Source organism: Trachemys scripta, chromosome 14, assembly GCF_013100865.1.
Source record: "Trachemys scripta elegans isolate TJP31775 chromosome 14, CAS_Tse_1.0, whole genome shotgun sequence".
In the NCBI taxonomy this organism is placed as follows: Eukaryota; Metazoa; Chordata; order Testudines; family Emydidae; genus Trachemys; species Trachemys scripta.
The window spans coordinates 899186-920866 of record NC_048311.1 but is presented as its reverse complement, the minus strand read 5'-3'; the positions used below and the strand labels follow the sequence as shown (position 1 = coordinate 920866).

The following is a 21681-nucleotide window of genomic DNA, read 5'->3' as shown; positions in this document are numbered from 1 at the left end:
TCACTTGCAGCAGTCATTCCTGATGACAGTGGAGAGTTACTGGGACAGAGGCTGAGATGCAGTCTGATGTAGTGGTTAGAGGAGGGGACTGGGAGTCAAGACACCTCACTTGTCTTCTCAGCTCTGGGAGGCAGTTGAGTCCAGTGGGTAGAGCCAGAACTCCTGGCTTGTATTTCCAGCTCTGGGAGGGGTGTTGCATTTAGCGGGTTAGAGCAGAGTGTGAAATGGGAGTCAGGACTTCTAAGCTCTGGGAGGGAGTTTAGTTGAGTGGTAAGAGAAGCAGGAAGGGAGCCGGAACATTTGTCTCTCACAGCGAGCGTGGAACCCCAGCTAGAAAGGGGGATGGGGCGTCATAACTCCTGGGCTGTATTCTAGACTCCAGTTCACTGTGTAAATATGGCTGGGTTCGGTCACTTCCATGTGAGATGCTGCTCCTGTTTAGAGCAGTGTAAATGGGGAGTAATTAAATGGCATGCAGTGAAATTACACACATTCACAGCAGTGCCCCTGGCCAACCAGACCCCCGATTCACCTCCATAAACTGAGGATAGTAACATTTATACACCATTATCCAGAGTTCGCCCACCTCTGGGAGACAGAGGTATAAAAATACATCAAAAACAATTGTTCCTAATTCTCCTCTCCATCACCCTGGTGTAAAATAGGAATAACTGCCCTGGAGTCCATTGAGCTGATTCTACTTTCTCTCACACCAGTGTAAACTAGGAGTAATCCATTGGAGTCAGTAGGACTGTTTTCCCCAACCTTGTTCCCAAATTACACCAATCTTCAAAAGCTAACGGTCTGGTTCAAGAAATTAAGGTGGTTTTCACAAAGGGAAAGTTATTTTATTGATGTAATCCTGACCCCTGCTCTTGTCCCTCCCTCTGCAGCCATCAAACGATGTCCTGAGAAAGAAAATGTCCAACCGAACCACCATGTCCGAGTTCCTTCTACTGGGATTCTCTGAAGTTCAGGAGCTGCAGATTTTGCACTTTGTGGGGTTTCTAATGATTTACCTGGCAGCCCTTGTGGGGAATCTTCTTATATTCATGGTGATAGCCTTTGACTACCACCTTCACAACCCCATGTACTTCTTCCTGATGAATCTGTCCATCCTAGACCTTGGCTCCATCTCTGTCATTGTCCCCAAATCCATGGCCAACTCCCTCATGAACACCAGGTCCATTTCCTATGTTGGATGTGTTGGCCAAGTCTTTTTCCTCCTCTTCTTGGTGGGAACGGATTTTTCCCTTCTCACCATCATGGCATACGACCGATATGTCGCCATCTGCCAACCACTGCGCTATGAGACAATAATGAACAGCAAAGCTTGTGTCCAAATGGCAGCTGGTGCCTGGATCAGTGGAATTCTCTACTCTGTGCTACACACTGGGAACACATTTTCATTGACCTTTTGTGGAGGCAACATAGTGGATCAGTTCTTCTGTGAAATCCCCAAGCTACTCAAGCTCGCCTGCTCTGACTCATATCTGAGTGAAGTTGGGGTTCTTGCCTTTAGTGTGTGTTTAGTCTTAGGCTGCTTTGTTTTTATCATTGTGTCATATGTTCAGATCTTCAAATCAGTGCTCAGAATTCCCTCGGAGCAGGGACGACATAAAGCCTTCTCCACCTGCCTTCCTCACCTCACTGTAGTCTCCTTGTTTCTTTGCACTGGGGCCTTTGCCTACCTGAAACCCACCTCCAGCTCCCCATCTGCTCTGGATCTTGTGGCGGCCGTTCTCTATTCTGTATTGCCACCAATCATGAATCCAATTATCTACAGCATGAGGAACAAGGAGATCAAAGCTGCCCTGAGGAGACTGACTGGGTGTAGGTAATTCACCAAGTATTAATTTTGTGTCATTCTCTAATTAAAGTTCCCTTACTTAGTATCTGTTCATTAATGTCATTTGCATGACTACACATCTTGCACACAAACGGGTCTGATTCTGATCTATTTGCACCAATGCAAATCCAGATTAACTCCACTGATTTACACCCATAGAAAATCTGATCAAATTGTGGAATTAAATGGGTGTAAATTGTTTGCATGAGAGCAATCATATTTTTCGTTCTGTTCCAAAACAAAATCCTTTACACTGCTTGGCTATTTTCAACGGTTCCATAGGCCACTGAATACAATGATGGGAGTTGTCTTGCTTGTGTGTATAAATAAGGAGTGGTTTCGTTGGAACCAAAGGAGTCAGACTGGTGTAAGACTGTGGTCGGTGAGAGAAGATGTTTGGGGTAAATCCTCAAAACATCTTTTAGTTCCATTGACCTTGGTGGCAATAAAGCAATTTTCAGTATCTGTGGATCTGACCTACTTCCTCCAATGGATCTGTCTATCCATTGCCACCAACTGGGGACCAGGCCCATTGTCTTCTCCCTGGACATGGTGCCTCCAGTTTAGGTGACTGTCAAGGCTGCTTCCCCACTCTGAACTTTAGGGTACAAATGTGGGGTCCTGCATGAAACTTCTAAGCTTAAATACCAGCTTAGATCTGGTCTGCTGCCACCACTCCCAAAGTGCTAATTCCCGTCCCTGGGTAGCCTTGGGAGACTCTTCACCAATTCCCTGGTGAATACAGATCCAAATCCCTTGGATCTTAGAACAAGGAGAAATTAACCATTCCCCCTCCTTTCTCCCACCAACTCCTGGTGAATCCAGATCCAACCCCCTTGGATCTAAAAACAAGGAAAAATCAATCAGGTATTAAGAAAAAGTCTTTTAATTAAAGAAAAGAAAGGTAAAAGAAAATTGTCTGGGAGAGATTAGCATACCAGCTACTCTCACAGACAACAGATTCCAAACACAGAGGATGTTCCCCTGGGCAAACCCTTAGTTACACAAACAAAAAATACCCAAAATACCCAATTTGACTATTCCTCTAATTGCACAAGACAGGTTACAAAGAAATAAACATAAACCTATTTATTTCCTTCACTTAGGGTATGTCTACACTACGGGATTAATCTGAATTTATATAATTCGAATTTGGGAAACAGATTGTATAAAGTCGAAATGTATGCGGCCACACTAAGCACATTAATTTGGCGGTGTGCGTCCAAGTACCGGGGCTAGCGTCGATTTCTGCAGCGTTGCACTGTGGGTAGCTATCCCATAGCTATCCCATAGTTCCCGCAGTCTCCCGCGCCCATTTGGAATTCTGGGTTGAGATCCCAGTGCCTGATGGGACAAAAAGCATCGTCGCAGGTGGTTCTGGGTACAGCCTCACTTCGTCCCTCCCTCCCTCCCTGCATGAAAGCAACGGACGGCAGACAATCATTTCGCGCCTTTTTTCCTGGGTGAACACTGCAGACTCCATACAACGGCAAGCATGGAGCCCGCTCAGCTCAAGACAGCAGTCATGAATATTGTAAACACCTCGTGCATTCTCGTGGAGTTTATGCTGAGCCAGGACCAGAAAAACGAGGCGAGGAGGCAGCGGCGGCGGCAGCGCAGCGACAAGCATGATGAGGACATGGACATGGACACGGACACAGAATTCTGTGAAACCACGGGCCCCGGTGCTTTGGAGATCATGTTGTTAATGGGGCAGGTTCTATCCATGGAACGCCAATTCTGGGCAAGGGAAACAAGCACAGACTGGTGGGACCGCATAGTGTTGCAGGTGTGGGATGATTCCCAGTGACTGCGGAACTTTCGCATGCATAAGGGCACTTTCATGGAACTTTGTGACTTGCTGTCCCCTGCCCTGAAACACCAGAATACCAAGATGAGAGCAGCCCTCACAGTTGAGAAGTGCGTGGCGATAGCCCTGTGGAAGCTTGCAACGCCAGATAGCTACCGGTCAGTCGGGAATCAATTTGGAGTGGGCAAATCTACGGTGGGGGCTGCTGTGATGCAAGTAGCCAAAGCAATCACTCAGGTGCTGCTACGAAAGTTAGTGACTCTGGGAAATGTGCAGGCCATAGTGGATGGCTTTGCTGCAATGGGATTCCCTAACTGTGGTGGGGCGATAGATGGAACCCATATCCCTATCTTGGCACCGGAGCACCAAGCCACCGAGTACATAAACCACAAGGGGTACTTTTCAATGGTGCTGCAAGCACTTGTGGATCACAAGGGACGTTTCACCAACATCAACGCGGGCTGGGCGGGAAGGGTTCATGACGCTCGCGTCTTCAGGAACACTACTCTGTTTAAAGGGCTGCAGCAAGGGACTTACTTTCCGGACCAGAAAATAACCGTTGGGGATGTTGAAATGCCAATAGTTATTCTTGGGGACCCAGCCTACCCCTTAATGCCATGGCTCATGAAGCCATACACAGGCAGCCTGGACAGGAGTCAGGAGCTGTTCAACTACAGGCTGAGCAAGTGCAGAATGGTGGTAGAATGTGTATTTGGCCGTTTAAAAGGTCGCTGGCGTTCATTATTGACTCGCTCTGACCTCAGCCAAAGAAATCTCCCCATTGTTATTTCTTCTTGCTGTGTGCTCCACAATCTCTGTGAAAGTAAGGGGGAGACCTTTATGGCGGGGTGGGAGGTTGAGGCAAATCGCCTGGCTGCTGATTACGCGCAGCCAGACACCAGGGCGATTAGAAGAGCACACCAGGAAGCGCTGTGCATCAGAGAGGCTTTGAAAACCAGTTTCATGACTGGCCAGGCTACAGTGTGAAATATCTGTTTGTTTCTCCTTCATGAAATCCTGCCCCCTTTATTGACTCATTTTCTGTAAGGAACCCACCCTCCCCCTTCCCCCAGCTTGCTTTCAAACCAAATAAAGTCACTATCATTTAAAATCATTTATTCTTTATTAATAGATTAGAAAAAGAGGGAGGGAACCCGGGTGGGATTTGGGAGGAGGATCGGTGGGAAGGAAAAGGCCACTAAAAAAAGGTTAAAAAAATGACAGCTTTTTGCTTGGGCTGTCCACTGGGGTGGAATGGGAAGGTGTATGGAGCCTCCCACCTCCCCCGCATTCTTACACATCTGGGTGAGGAGGATATGGAACATGGGGAGGGGGGTACAGGGGCTGTAACGGCAGTCTGTTTTCCTGCAGCCGTTCCTGAAGCTCCACCAGACGCCGGAGCATGTCTGTTTGCTCACGCAGCAGCCCCAGCGTTGCATCCTGCCTCCTCTGATCTTCCTGCCGCCACCTCTCATCTCAAGCGTCTCTCCTCTCCTCACGTTGGTCCCTCATGTCCTCACGTTGGTCCCTCCTGTCCTCACGTTCACTGGCTTCTTTCCTATACTTTGCAACCGTTTCCTTCCACTCATTCAGATGAGCTCTGTCACTGCGGCTGGATTCCATAATTTCTGAAAACATCTCATCTCGCGTCTTCTTTTTACGACGCCTTATCTGTGATAACCTTCAGGATGGAGGAGGGAGGCTTGAGGAATTTGCAGCTGCTGTAGGGAGGGGAAAGAAGAGAGAATTGTTTAAAAAGATACATTTTGCAGAACAATGCTTATACTCTTTCACGGTGACCAACACTATTCACATTACATAGCACATGTGATTTCTGTGCAAGGTCGCATTTTGCCTCTTAATACCGAGTGCCTGTGGCTTTGCTGCTAGAGATCATAGGTCCGGGCAACAGAATTTGGCTTGCATGCGGCCATGGTAAGCCATTGTCTTACGGCTTCTGTGCCCTCCTTTCCCACATACCAAGCAAAGCCCGTAGAGTGCTGCGGTTTTTCTGTTAACATTCAGCAGCAGCAGAAAACAAACTAACCACCCACCCCACCCCTCCCGCCATGAATTCTCTGGGATGATCGCTGTACCCCTCCCCCCACCGCGTGGCTGGTATCAGGGAAGATCCCTGCAGGAACCAAACTAACCCCCCGCCCCGCAGCCACCCTCCTGCCATAAATTCTCTGGGATGATCACGGTACCCCTCCCCCCACCGCATGGCTGGTAACAGGGAAGATCCCTGCTAGCCAAACGCGAAAAGCTCAGGGGCAATTTCCCATCTGTGCTTGGCTAACTGCAGGGAAGGGTTTATTTTCAGCCACAGGCAAACAGCCCAGTAGGAACGGCCACTTCTGTCCCCTTAATTAAGTTCCCGTATTTCAACCAGGTTGCCATGAGTGATATCACTCTCCTGAGGATTACACAACAAGATAAAGAACAGATGTTGCTTGAATGCCAGCAAACACCGGGACCATACGCTGCCAGGCTTTGTCAGGCAATGATACCAGATTACTTGCTGCAAGCATGGCATGGTCAAGTGTCCTACCATGGAGGACGGAATAAGGATGCACTGCCTAGAAACCTTGTGGCAAGGCTTTTGGAGTACCTCCAGGAGAGCTTCATGGGGATGTCCCTGAAGGATTTCCGCTCCATCCCCAGACACGTTAACAGACTTTTCCAGTAGCTGAACTGACCGCGAATGCATCCCAAGTCCTCAGGGCAAAGTAATCATTAAAAACCGTTTGCTTTTAAAACAAGTTTTATATTTTAAAAGGTAAACTCACCTGAGGTCCCTTCCATGGGGTCAGGGTCTTGGATACTGGCTTGGGAGGTTGGGAGGGTATAGAATCATAGAATCATAGAATCATAGAATATCAGGGTTGGAAGGGACCTCAAGAGGTCATCTAGTCCAACCCCCTGCTCAAAGCAGGACCAATTCCCAGCTAAATCATCCCAGCCAAGGCTTTGTCAAGCCGGGCCTTAAAAACCTCCAAGGAAGGAGACTCCACCACCTCCCTAGGTAACCCATTCCAGTGCTTCACCACCCTCCTAGTGAAATAGTTTTTCCTGATATCCAACCTGGACCTCCCCCACCGCAACTTGAGACCATTGCTCCTTGTTCTGTCATCTGCCACCACTGAGAACAGCCGAGCTCCATCCTCTTTGGAACCCCCCTTCAGGTAGTTGAAGGCTGCTATCAAATCCCCCCTCATTCTTCTCTTCTGGAGACTAAACAATCCCAGTTCTCTCAGCCTCTCCTCATAAGTCATGTGCTCCAGACCCCTAATCATTTTTGTTGCCCTCCGCTGGACTCTTTCCAATTTTTCCACATCCTTCTTGTAGTGTGGGGCCCAAAACTGGACACAGTATTCCAGATGAGGCCTCACCAATGTCGAATAAAGGGGAACGATCACGTTCCTCGATCTGCTGGCAATGCCCCTACTTATACAGCCCAAAATGCCGTTAGCCTTCTTGGCAACAAGAGCACACTGTTGACTCATATCCAGCTTCTCGTCCACTGTGACCCCTAGGTCCTTTTCAGCAGAACTGCTACCTAGCCATTCGGTCCCTAGTCTGTAGCAGTGCATGGGATTCTTCCGTCCTAAGTGCAGGACTCTGCACTTGTCCTTGTTGAACCTCATCAGGTTTTTTTCTGCCCAATCCTCTAATTTGTCTAGGTCCCTCTGTATCCGATCCCTACCCTCTAGTGTATCTACCACGCCTCCTAGTTTAGTGTCATCTGCAAACTTGCTGAGAGTGCAGTCCACACCATCCTCCAGATCATTAATAAAGATATTAAACAAAACCGGCCCCAGGACCGACCCTTGGGGCACTCCACTTGAAACCGGCTGCCAACTAGACATGGAGCCATTGATCACTACCCGTTGAGCCCGACGATCTAGCCAGCTTTCTATCCACCTCAGTCAGGCTGAGAAAAAGATCCTGGCTGTTGGGGAGAACGGAGTGCTGTGTGCTCTCTGCAAGCTCATCCTCCTCCTCCTCCTCCTCCTCTCCCCCATCGGCAGAATCCTCAGGTGTAGCTGATGAGACTATCCCCGACCCGGAATCCACGATCACAGGTGGGGTAGTGGTGGCGGCCCCCCCTAGAATTGCATGCAGCTCGGTGTAGAAGCGGCATGTCCGCGGCTCTGACCCAGAGCGACCGTTTGCCTCCTTTTTTTTTTGATAGGCTTGTCTGAGCTCCTTGACTTTCACGCGGCACTGATCTGAGTCCCTATTGTGGCCTCTCTCCATCATGCACTTGGAGATTTTTTCAAAAGTTTTGGCATTTCGTCTTTTAGAACGAAGTTCTGCTAGCACTGAATCCTCTCCCCATACAGCGATCAGATCCAGTACCTCCCTCACGGTCCATGCTGGTGTTCTTTTTCGATTATCGGCCTGCATGGTTACCTGTGCTGATGAGCTATCTGTGGTCACCTGTGCTCTCCACGCTGGGCAAACAGGAAATGAAATTCAAATGTTCGCGGGGCTTTTCCTGTCTACCTGGCCAGTGAATCCGAGTTCGGATTGCTGTCCAGAGCGGTCACAATGGTCCATTGTGGGATAGCTCCCGGAGGCCAATACCATCGAATTGCGGCCACACTATCCCTAATTCGAAATGTTAAAATCGATTTTGGCGCTACTCCGCTCGTCGGGGTGGAGTACAGAAATCGATTTAAAGGGCCCTTTATTTCGAAATAAATGGCGTAGTTGTGTGGAGGGTTGCAGGGTAAATTCGAATTAACGCTGATAAAACCAAATTAAAGTCGTAGTGTAGACCAGGCCTAATACTCACTACTTAATAAGAGGCTGAATTCTGAAGCTTTCCCACTCCGGTCCAAAATGAAACTGACCAGAAAACGGAACTTTCCTCCTTCCCTTTGAAACATCTTGTCCTCCCATTAGTTTCTCTGGTCAGGTGTCAGCAAGGCTAGGTGAAATTCTTAACCCTTTACAGGTAAAAGAGGCATTAACCCTTAACTATCTGTTTATGACACGTCCCCAAATCTCAGACAGTGTTGGACCGCACTGGCTGTGATTTCTTTCTAAATTTTAGAATAAACAGATTAATAAAACACATGCACCCTTACATATACTACTAATTAGGTAAAAACTATATGATTTTTCACATTTTAAGGATGATTTTAACCAGTTGATTCTGGGAAACTTTCACGGGAGAGTGCATTAGCCACTTTGTCAGAAGCCCCTGAAATGTGTTGAATTTTAAAGTCAAAATCTTGAAGAGCTAAATTCCACCGAAGAATTTTTTTGTTTTTTCCCTTGGCGGTATGAAGCCACTGTAGTGCAGCATGGTTGGTTTGTAGTTGGAAATGCCATCCCCAAACGTATGGGCATAGCTTTTTCAGAGCATACACAATGGCATAGCATTCTTTTTTGCTGATTGACCAGTGGCTTTCCCTCTCAGACAGTTTCTTGCTGAGAAACACGGCAGGATGGAATTCTTGATCCAGTCCTTCCTGCATTAAAACTGCTCCCACACCACGCTCGGACGCATCTGTGGTTACTAGGAATGGTTTGTCAAAGTCTGGGGCCCTTAGCACAGGGTCAGACATGAGTGTCGCCTTAAGCTGGTTAAAGGCCTTTTGACACTCATCAGTCCACTGAACTGCATTTGGCTGTTTCTTTCTGGTTAGGTCTGTCAGTGGAGCGGCGATTTGGCTGTAGTGTGGTACAAATCGCCTATAATATCCGGCCAACCCTAAGAAGGATTGGACCTGTTTCTTTGACTTTGGAGCCGGCCACTTTTGGATAGCATCCACTTTGGCTTGTAGGGGATTTATTGTTCCTTGACCCACCTGGTGCCCCAGGTAAGTCACTATGTTTTGGCCTATTTGACACTTTTTAGCCTTAACATTTAGTCCTGCCTGCCTGATGCACTCAAAGACTTTTTCCAGGTGCTCCAGGTGTTCTGCTCATGACTCAGAAAAAATGGCCACATCATCGAGGTAGGCAATTGAAGATTCTCCCAATCCCACCAGGAGACCATCTACAAGTCTTTGGAAGGTGGCGGGTGCATTTTGCAGCCCGAAAGGGAGTACATTGAATTCATACTCCCCTTCCTGGGTGACAAAGGTTGACCTTTCCTTGGTGGGTTCATCTAGTGGTACTTGCCAGTAGCCCTTGGTTAAGTCTAAGGTAGAGATGAATTGGGCATGTCCCAATTTTTCCAATAGCTCATCTGTGCTTTGCATTGGATAGTTGTCAGGACGAGTTACAGCATTTAGCTTACGGTAGTCCACACAAAAGCGTATTTTCACATGTGGTTTGGGAACTAGAACCACTGGAGATGCCCATCCAGTCTTAGAGGGGAGGATTATACCCATCTGTAGCATGTCCTCAATCTCCCTTTTTACAGCAGTTTGGGCATGAAGTGACTCCCGGTAGGGTGGGGTTCTAATTGGGTGAGCATTACCTGTGTTAATGGAGTGGTATTCCCATTCGGTCCGTCCTGGGGTGGCTGAGAACATTGGTGCAAAGCTAGTGCACAGCTCCTTGATCTGCTGCCACTGCAGATGTCCAAGGGTTGCGGAAAGGTTCACCTCTTCCACGCCACCGTCACATTTTCCTTCGTAGTAGACACCTTCAGGCCACTCCGCGTCATCTTTTTTCTGTGCTGTAAACTGGAAAATCTTTAATTCTCTGGAATAAAAGGTCTTAAGAGAATTAACATGGTATACCTTAGGCTTTATGTTGGAGGTGGGGGATGCTATGAGATAGTTAGCAGCTCCTAGGCGCTTCTGGACCGTGAATGGTCCTTCCCATGATGCTTACATTTTATGGGCCTGGAGCGCCTTTAAGACCATGACTTTGTCTCCTACTTTGAAGGATCGTTCTTGGGAATGTTTATCATACCAGGCCTTTTGCTCTTCCTGAGCATTGTTTAGGTTTTCTTTAGCAAGGGCTAAAGAGTATTGGAGGGTGCTTTGTAGGTTGCTTACAAAGTCTAGAATGTTAGTTCCTGGAGAAGGCGTAAACCCCTCCCATTGCTACTTCACCAACTGTAATGGCCCTTTAACCTCACGGCCATACACAAGTTCAAATGGTGAAAACCCTAAACTGGGATGTGATACAGCCCTGTAGGCAAAAAGCAACTGCTGCAACACTAGGTCCCAATCATTGGAGTGTTTATTTATGAATTTACGTATTATGGCCCCCAAAGTTCCATTAAACCTCTCCACCAGGCCATTGGTTTGATGGTGGTAAGGGGTAGCAACCAAGTGATTCACCCCATGGGCTTCCCACAGGTTTTTCATGGTCCCTGCCAGGAAATTAGTTCCCAAATCTGTAAGGATGTCGGAGGACCAAACTACCCTGGTGAAAATGTCTGCTAATGCCTGGCACACACTTTTAGCCCTGGTGTTGCTTAAGGGTACTGCTTCCGGCCATCAGGTAGCAAAATCCATGAAAGTCAGTATGTACTGCTTTCCTCTGGGTGTCTTCTTTGGGAAAGGACCCAGAATATCCATAGCTACTTGCTGAAATGGGACCTCAATTATGGGTAGTGGTTGGAGAGGGGTTTTGACCTTGTCTTGGGCCTTTCCCACTCGTTGGCACACCTCACAAGACCGGACATAATTAGCAACGTCCTTGCCCATTCCCTCCCAGTGGAAGGACTTCCCCAACCGGTCTTTGGTTCTGTTCACCCCACAATGGCCACCGGGATGATCATGGGCTAAGCTCAAGAGCTTTACACGATACTTAGTGGGAACTACCAACTGTCTTTGAGGATGCCAGTCTTCCTGGTGTCCAACAGAAAGAGTCTCCTTGTATAAAAGTCCTTGTTCTACAACAAACTGGGATCGGTTAGAAGAACTGAGAGGCAGTGGGTGCTCCGTGCCACCGCCCAAGCTTTCTCAGGGTTGTCATCTGCTTTCTGCTCGGCCTAGAACTGTTTCCTTGATGCTGGAGACATCAGTTCCTCCTTGGACTGTGGACTGGGGTTTGGTCCCTCTGGAAGCGATGCAGGTGCTGGGGCTGTTTCCGTTTACTGTGAACCGCTGTCTGCTGGTGCACTACGTGGTATTTCAGGTTCTGGCTGAGCCTCTTGGGTAGGATTATCTGCTGCTTCTGCCAGTTCAGGCTTGCTGGTGCCCTCCGGTGTTGGAGTTGTAGACGGATTTGCAAACGCTGTAGTCAGTGCTGACAATGGTTTTGGTGCTGCTTGAGTTGCCAGTTCTGGTTTTGGGACTGGCTTTGGCTGGGTCTCTGGGATTGGATCCACTACGGCTGTTGCAGTTGTAGACAGGGGATCTGGTTCCACCACCTTTGTCTGGGTCTTTGGTAACACAGACGGGGCCCTGGTGGATGGCTCAAGAACAGGGATGGGTGTGAAAGCTTGCTTAGCCTGGCTGCGGGTGACTATTCCCACCCTCTTGGCTAGCTTCACATGGTTGGCCAAGTCTTCCCCCAGCAGCATGGGAATGGGATAATTGTCATAGACTGCAAAAGTCCACATTCCTGACCAGCCCTTGTAATGGACATGTAACTTGGCTGTAGGCAAGGTTACAGACTGTGACATGAAGGGTTGAATTGTCACTGGAGCCTCTGGGTTAATGCGTTTGGGGTCCACTAGGGATTGGTGGATAGTCAACACTTGTGCCCCAGTGTCCCTCCACGCGATAACCTTCTTTCCGCCCACTCTCAAGGTTTCCTTTCGCTCCGAGGGTATGAGAGAGGCATGTGGGCCAGGGGATCTTTGGTGTAATTGTGGTGTAATGAACTGTAATAGGTTGGGATTCTTGGGGCAGTGAGCCTTTATATGTCCCAGTTCATTACATTTAAAACATCGCCTGCTAAGGTATCACCTGGGTGATGTTGGTTGGTGGAGACTGGTGTGGTGGGGTGAGAAGGCGTCTGGGGTTTCCCTTGGGATGTAGGTGGGGCCTTGGGTTGTTCCCGGTGGTAAGGTTTTGTTTCGGGTTGCCCCATCTGATATTTGCTCCAACTGCTACTAGTTTTTTTTCTTTTCTGCCACCTCCACCCATTTGGCTCCAATCTCCCCCGCCTTGGTTACAGTTTTGGGCTTCCCATCTATGATGTACCTTTCTATTTCCTCAGGAACACTCTCTAAAAACTGCTCCATTTGCATTAGGAAGGGCAACTCTTCTGTAGATTTAACATTTGCTCCTGATATCCAGGCATCCCAATTTTTCCCAATGTGGTAGGCATGTCGGTTAAATGACACATCGGGTTTCCACCTTAGGGCTCTGAACCGCCTATGGGCATGCTCGGGTGTTAGCACCATTCTGATTCTGGCCTTGTTTTTAAAAAGTTTATAACTGTTTATGTGTTCCTTAGGCATTTCAGCCGCCACCTCTGCTAAGGGTCCACTGAGCTGCGGCCTCAGCTCTACCATGTACTGGTCTGTAGTGATACTGTACCCAAGGTAGGCCCTTTCAAAATTTTCTAAGAAGGCCTCAGTATCATCGCCTGCCTTGTAGGTGGGGAATTTTCTGGGATGGGAAGGGGTACGTGGAGAGGGGTTGCTAGGGTTGGCTGGATTATTTTGCCTAGCCCTTTCTAATTTTAGTTTATGCTTCCTCTTTCTTTTTTTTCCCTCCATCTTTTTTTTCCCTCCATCTTTTTTTTTCTTGAGCTTTTTTTAATTGGAGCAGTCTCTGATGTTTTTTTTTCATTTTCTTCTGCCTCTAGTCTGGCCCGTTCTAGTTTGTTAGCTGATTCACTGGTCGTCATTTTTCTGTTTTCTTGTGCTTGGCCACACCCCTCTGCAGTTCACTGAAACTGGGATGCACTCAGCTCAGGGCTGCTTATGTAACAGATACTTTCTAATTAGCTATCCCCGAGAGGTAGAAAGAAAAAAAAAAAACAATTCAGCTTGTAAATTCCTTTTGCCAGCTGTTTGCTCAGTGTTTGAACTCTTCTCTTAACAAAGACCCTTGTTAAAATAAACGTAACACCTCAGCATTTAGGCAAGGATAGATGAGATATGCATCTACCTTCAGCTCAGCTTTCCAAGCAGCTAGAAAGGGGAAAAAAGAAATCTTACTGGCTTTTGGTTTAAAATGATCCCAGCTCTGCCACCATGTCAAGGCTCCTTCCCCACTCTGAACTTTAGGGTACAGATGTGGGGGCCTGCATGAAAACTTCTAAGCTTAACTACCAGTTTAGATCTGGTTCGCTGCCACCACTCCCAATGTGCTAATTCCCTTCCCTGGGTAGCCTTGAGAGACTCTTCATCAATTCCCTGGTGAATACAGATTCAAACCCCTTGGATCTTAAAACAAGGAGAAATTAACCACCCCCCCTCCTTTCTCCCACCAACTCCTGGTGGATCAAGATCCAACCCCCTTGGATCTAAAAACAAGGAAAAATCAATCAGGTTCTTAAAAAGAAGGCTTTTAATTACAGAAAAAGGTAAAAATCATTTCTGTAAAATCAGGATGGAAAATAACTTTACAGGGTAATCCAACTTAAAGAGCCCAGAGGACCCCCCTCTAGCCTTAGGTTCAAAGTTACAGCAAACAGAGGTAAACACCCTAGCAAAAGGTACATTTACAAATTGAGAAAACAAAAATAAAACTAACATGCATTGCCTGGCTGTACTTACAAGTTTGAAATAGGAGAGACTTGTCCAGAAAGATTTGGAGAACCTGGATTGATGTCTGGTCCCTCTTAGTCCCAAGAGCGAACTCCACCAAAACAAAGAGCAGAAACAAAAGCCTTCCCCCCCACCAAGATTTGAAAGTATCTTGTTCCCTTATTGGTCCTTTGGGTCAGGTGTCAGCCAGGTTACCTGAGCTTCTTAACCCGTTACAGGTAAAAGGATTTTGGAGTCTCTGGCCAGGAGGGATTTTATAGTATTGTACACAGGAGGGCTTTTGCCCTTCCCTTTATAGTTATGACAGCAGGTAATGCAATTAAGTCAATTTCCTCTGCTTTGCATTATGTTTCAGTGAATAATATTCAAAGAATAATGAATATGTACATGACCTCTGGATGCCAGAGGTACAAATGATACTTCCCTCCTAACTTTATTGCTTTGTAATTTTCCAATTGCGTGTTATATATTGTGTTTGCAATATGGTGTGTTAAAATGCCCTGTGATTCTTTACAATCATCATTTTGTATTTAATTAACTGGACCAAATTTATCCTAGTTACACCCGGGGTGAATTTAGACCAGCATACACATTTTAAGCTAAATACTAATGGGGAAAATATAGCATGTAAATACACACATATCAGTTCACTATCACCCACACAAGGATGAAACATCAGGAGAAACTCCACTGAAGTCAATGGAATCAAACCAGCATGAACCAGAGGAAAATCAGGTTCTCACAAACCTTAGATTTCAGTGTGGTAGCTGTGTTAGTCTGTATTGGCAAAAACAATGAGGAGACTAATAAATTTATTTGGGCATAAGCTTTCGTGGGCTAAACCCCACTTCATCAGATACATGGAGTGGAAAAAAACAGTAGACAGGTATATATACACAGTACATGAAAAGATGGGAGTTGCCTTACCAAGCGGGGAGTCAGTGTGAATGACACAATGCAATTAAAGTGGAAGTGGGCTAATCTCAACAATAGAATACCAAGGGAGGAAAAATCACTTTTGAAGTGGTAATGATGACAATGTAAACAGGGTGGCCCATTTCAAACAATTAACAAGAAGGTGTGAGTAACAGTAGGGGGAAATTAGTATGGAGAAATTAGTTTTATCATATTAATTCATAGAATCTCAGGGTTGGAAGGGACCTCAGGAAGTCATCTAGTCCAACCCCCTGCTCAAAGCAGGACCAATCCCCAGACAGATTTTTTGCCCCAGATCCCTAAGTGGCCTCCTCAAGGATTGAACTCACAACCCTGGGTTTAGCAGGCCAATGCTCTCTGTAACTCTCTGTAACTCTCATTTTTTTCTGAGCCACCTGGAATAAATCAGGGGTAACTCCACTAAAGCCAATAGGAATTGTTCTCCTCTCATTCACCCTGTTATTAATCAGCAGTAACTCTGTTGAATCCAATGGGGCTTACTCTGTTCTCACTCACCCCAGTGTAAATCAGGAGTAATGCACCGAAGTCGGTGGAGTTATAACATTATGTCAGGGATTGAAGTTAGGCTGATGATGATTTTTCCATTAAAGTCACCTGTGAATCTAGGAGAAAACAACAATATATGGGATAATCAAAGGGGTCTAAGAGTTAGGTACCCAGCTCCCATTGTATCTAGGTACCTAATTCCCATAGGCATCTTTGAAAATTCCACCCAACCCCTTTCCAAATGTTGTGAAAAGACTTGTTTCTTTGTTCCTTCCTCTCTTTGTTCCTCAGGCTGTAGACAACTGAGTTTAATATGGGAGTGACACCCATATAGAGCAGAAACAAGAGTTTATTTCTGTCCATGGAAGCCCTAGAGTTGGGTCATAAACACATGAAACTCCCACCCCAGTAATACAAAACCATCTACGTGTAAGGAATGGGTGCAGAAAGCTTTGAGCCTGCTGGCCCCACCAACAGGCATAATAACATAACAACATAAGAATGGCCATACTGGGTTAGACCAATGGTCCATCTAGCCCAATATCCTCTCTTCTGACAGTGGCCAATGCCATGACAATCATCAAGTGATTTGTCCCCTGTTGTCCAGTGCCAGCATCTGGCAGTCAAAGGCTTACAGACACCCAGAACATGGGGTTGCATCCCTGACCATGTTGGCTAATAGCCAGTGAAGGACCTATCCTCCATGAATTTATCTAACTCTTTTTTTAATCCAGTTATAGTTTTGGCTTTCACAACACCCCCTGGAAATGAAGTACTTCCTTTTGTTTGTTTTAAAACAGCTGCCTATTCATTTCATTGGGTGACCCATAATACTTGTGTTATGTTATGGGGTAAATAAAACTTTCTTATTCACTTTCTCCACACCATTCATAACTGTATAGACCTCTGTCATGTCCCCTCTTAGTCATCTCTTTTCCAAGTTGAATAGTCAAGTCTTTTTAATCTCTCCTCATAAGGAAGCTGTTCTATACCATTAATATTTTGTGTTGCCCTTCTCTGTACCTTTTTCATTTCTAATATATCCTTTTTTCAGATGGGGTGACCAGAACTGCTCACAGTATTCAAGGTGTGAGCATACCATGGAGTTATAAAGTGCGATTATCATATTTAATGTCTTATTATCTATACCTTTCCTAATGGTGCCTAACATTCTGTTAGCTTTTTTAACAACTGCTGCACATTGAGCAGATGTTTCCAGAGAACTATACACGTTGAGTCATAACAACTAATTTAGACCCATCATTGTGTATGTATAGTTGGGATTATATTTCCCAAAGTGAATTACTTTGCATTTATCAACATTGAATGTCATCTGCCATTTTGTTGTCCAGTCACGCAGTTTTGTGAGATCCCTTTGTAATTTTTTGCAGTCTGCTTTGGACTTAACTATCTTGAGTAATTTTGTATTGACTGCAAACTTTGCCACCTCATTGTTTCCTCCTTTTTTCAGATCATTTATGACTAGGTTGAACAACATTGGTCCCAGTACAGATCCCTGGGGGACACCAATATTTACCTCTCTCCATTCTGAAAACTGACCTTTTATTCCTACCCCTTGTTTCCTGTCTTTTAATCAGTTACTGATCCAGACCTTCCCTTTTATCCCATGACTGCATACTGTGCTTAAGAAACCTTTGGTGAGGGATTAGATTGGTGAGGCATGATTTCCCTTTACAAAAGCTGTGTTGACTCTTCCAAAACAAATCATGTTTATCTATGTGTCTGATAATTCTGTCTTTACAATAGTTTCAACTAATTTGCCTGACACTGAAGTTAGGCTTACTGGCCTGTAATTGCCAGGATCGTCTCTGGATACATTTTAAAAAAATGTTGTTGCATTAGCTATCTGCCAGTCATCTGATACAGAAGCTGATTTAAGTGATAGATTACATTCCACAGTTAGGGTTCAGCAATTTTATAGAATGATAGAATCATAGAATATTAGGGTTGGAAGACACTTCAGGAGGTCATCTAGTCCAATCCCCTGCTCAAAGCAGGACCAATATCCACTACATCATCCCAGCCAGGGCTTTGTCAAGCCGGACCTTAAAAACCTCTAAGGATGGAGATTCCACCGCCTCTCTATGTAGCCCATTCCAGTGCTTCACCACCCTCCTAGTGAAATAGTGTTTCCTAATATCCAACCTAGACCTCCCCAACTGCAACCTGAGGCCATTGCTTCTTGTTCTGTCATCTGCCACCACTGAGAACAGCCGAGCTCCATCCTCTTTGGAGCCCCCCCTTCAGGTAATTGAAGGCTGCTATCAAATCTCCCCTCACTCTTCTCTTCTGTAGACTAAATAAACCCAGTTCCCTCAGCCTCTCTTCATAAGTCATCTGCCCCAGCCCCCTAATCATTTTCATTGCCCTCCGCTGGACTCTCTCCAATTTGTCCACATCCCTTCTGTAGTGGGTGGGACCACAACTGGATGCAATACTCCAGGTGTGGCCTCACCAGTGCCGAATAGAAGGGAATAATCACTTCCCTTGATCTGATGGCAATACTTCTACTAATGCAGCCCAATATGCTGTTGGCCTTCTTGGCAACAAAGGCACACTACTGACTCATATCCAGCTTCTCATCCACTGTAATCTCCAGGTCCTTTTCTGAAGAACTGCTGCTTAGCCAGTTGCTCCCCAACCTCTAGTGATGCAGGATTCTTCCTTCCTAAGTGCAGGTCTCTGTACTTGTCCTTGTTGAACTTCATCATATTTCTTTAGGCCCAATCCTCCAATTTGTCTAGGTCACTCTGGACCCTATGTCTACCCTCGAGCATATCAACCTCTCCCCCCAGCTTAGTGTCATCTGTGAACTTGCTGTGGGTGAAATTCATCACATCATCCAGATAATTCATAAAGTTGTTGAACAAAACTGGCCCCAGGACAAACCCCTGGGGCACTTCACTTGATACAGGCTGCCAACTAGACATTGAGCCGTTGATCACTACCCATTGAGCCCGACAATCTAGCAAGCTTTCTATCCACCTTATAGTCCATTCATCCAATCCATAGTTTTTAAACTGTGGTAGACTGTATCAAAATCTTTTCTAAAGTCAAGATATATCACATCCACCACTTTCCCCATATCCACAGAGCCAGTTATCTCATCATAGAAGGCAACCAGGTTGGTCAGGCATGACTTGCCCTTGGTGAATACATGTTCACTGTTCCTGGTCACCTTTCTCTGCTCCAAGTGTTTCAAAATGAATTCCTTGAGGACCTGTTCCATGATTTTGCCAGGGACTGAAGTGAGGCTGACCAGTCTGTACTTCCCTTGGTTCTCTTTCTTCCCTTTTTAAAATATGGGCACTATATTTGCCTTTTTCCAATCATCTGGGACCTCCACCGATCACCATGAATTTTCAAAGATAATGGCCAATGGCTCTGCAATCACATCAGCCAACTCCCTCAGCAGTCTTGGATGCATTAGAGCTGAACCCATGGACTTTTGCATGTCCAGCTTTTCTATATAGTCCTTAACCTGTTCTTTCACCACTGAGGGCTGCTCACCTCCTCCCCATACTGTTTTGCCCAGTTCAGCAGTCTGGGAGCTGACCTTGTCTGTGAAGATGGAGGGAAAAAAAGGATTGAGTACTTCAGCTTCTTCCACATCAGCTGTCACTATGTTGCCTCCCCCTTTCAGTAAGCGTCCCACACTTTCCCTGACCTTCTTCTTGTTGTTAACCTACCTGTAGAACCCTTCTTGTTACCCTTCATATCCCTTGCTAGCTGCAACTCCGATCGTGCCTTGGCCTTTCTGATTACATCCCTGCATGCTCTAGCAATATTTTTATACTCCTCCCTAGTCATCTGTCCAAATTTCCACTTTTTGTAAGCTTCCTTTTTGAGTTTAAGCTCACCAAAGATTTCACTGTTAAGCAAAGCTGGTCGCCTACCATATTTTTTATTCTTTCTGAACTTTGGGATGGTTTGTTCCTGTGCCCTCAATAAGACTTCTTTAAAATACAGCCAGCTCTCCTGGCCTCCTTGCCCCCTTATATTAGCCTCCCAGGGGATTCTGCCCATCAGTTCCCTAAGGGATTCTAAGTCTGCTTTTCTGAAGTCCAGGGTCCATATTTTCCTACCCTCCTTTCTTCCTTTTGTCAGGATCCTGAACTCAATGATCTCATGGTCACTGCTGCCAAGGTTGACACCCACTTCTACTTCCCCTACCAATTCTTCCCTGTTTGTAAGCAGCAGATCAAGAGGATCATGGCCCCTAGTGGGTTTCTCCAACACTTGTACCAGGAGGTTGTCCCCAACCCTTTCCAAAAACTTTCTGAAAAGTTCATATTTCAAAGTTTATATTTGAGTTCCTTCAGAATTCTTGGGTGAATAGCATCTGATGACTTCGTACTGTTAAATTTATCAATTTGTTCCAAAATCTCAGTCTGGGACAGTTCCTCAGATTTGTCACCTAAAAAGAATCGCTCAGTTGTGGGAACCTCTCTCACATCCTCTGCCATGAAGACCAATGCAAATAATTCATTTAGCTTCTCTGCAAAATCCTTTTCTTCCTTGAGTGCTCCTTTAGCACCTCAATCGTCCAGTGGCCCCATTGATTGTTTGGCAGACTTGCAGCTACTGATGTACTTAAAATATTTTGCTGTTAGTTTTTGTGTCTTTTGCTAGTTGCTCTTCAAATTCTTTTATGTTCCACCTACCTAATTATACTTTTATCCTTGACTTGCCAGAGTTTATGTTCCTTTCTATTTTCCTCAGTAGGATTTGACTTCCAGTTTTTAAAGGATGCCTTTTTGCCTCTAACTAATTCTTTTACTCTGTTGTTTAGTCATTGTGGCATTTTTTTAGTCCTCTTACTATTCTTTTTAATTTGGGGTATACATTTAATTTGAGCCTCTATTATAGCTTTTTAAAAATATGTCCATGCAGCTTGCAGACATTTCACTGTTGTGACTGTTCCCTTTAATTTCCCTTTAACTAGCTTCCTCATTTTTGCATAGATCCCCTTTCTGAAGTTAAATGCTACTGTGGTGGGCTTCTTTGGTATTCCCCCCCCCCAAGATGTTAAATTTAATTATATTATGGTCACTATTACCAAGTGACAGAGAGTCCTGTGGCACCTTTAAGACTAACAGATGTATTGGAGGATAAGCTTTCGTGGGTGAATGCCCACTTCGTCGAATGCATGTAATGGAAATTTCCAGGGGCAGGTATAAATATGGTGGCAAGAATCAGTCTGGAGATAACAAGGTTAGTTCAATCAGGGAGGGTGAGGTCCTCTGCTAACAGTTGAAGTGTGAACACCAAGGGAGGAGAAACAATAGCAGATGTAAAGGTAGCCATCTTACAGCAAAAAAACTTCAGGACCAGACTCCAAAGAGAAACTGCTGAGCTCCAGTTCATTTGCAAATTTAACACCATCAGATCAGGATTAAATAAAGACCGTGAATGGCTATCCAACTATAGAAGCAATTTCTCCTCCCTTGGTGTTCACACTTCAACTGCTAGCAGAGGACCTCACCCTCCCTGATTGAACTAACCTTGTTATCTCCAGACTGATTCTTGCCACCATATTTATACCTTCCCCTGGAAATTTCCATTACATGCATCCGACAAAGTGGGCATTCACCCACGAAAGCTTATCCTCCAATACATCTGTTAGTCTTAAAGGTGCCACAGGACTCTCTGTTGCTTTTTACAGATCCAGACTAACACGGCTACCCCTCTGATACTTATTACCAAGTGGTTCAGCTGTAATCACCTCTTGGAACAGATCCTGTGCACCACTTAAGACTAAATCAAGAATTGCCTCTCTCCTTGTGGGTTCCAGAACTGGCTGCTCCAAGAAGCAGTCGTCAGTGGTGTCTAGAAACGTTATTTCTGCATCCCGTCCTAAGGTGACATGTACTCAGCCAATATGTGAATAGTTGAAGTCCCCCTTTATTATTGAGTTTTCTGTTTTTATAGCCTCTCTAATCTCCCTGAGCATTTCAAAATCACCATCACCAT

General features: G+C 45.7%; 1 protein-coding gene across 1 annotated transcript; it reads left to right on the top strand.

Moving 5' to 3' along the window:
* The first annotated feature begins 920 nt into the window (after nt 1-920).
* On the top strand, nt 921-1841 carry LOC117887401 (olfactory receptor 14A16-like). The gene has a single exon (XM_034789993.1). The coding sequence runs from the start codon at nt 921-923 to the stop codon at nt 1839-1841; it is 921 nt and encodes a 306-aa protein (XP_034645884.1).
* Nucleotides 1842-21681: the final 19840 nt, after the last annotated feature.

What these genes read in the sequence shown, in the direction of transcription:
- LOC117887401 (XM_034789993.1), top strand. Translation starts at nt 921, where the DNA reads ATGTCCAACCGAACCACCATGTCCGAGTTCCTTCTACTGGGATTCTCT.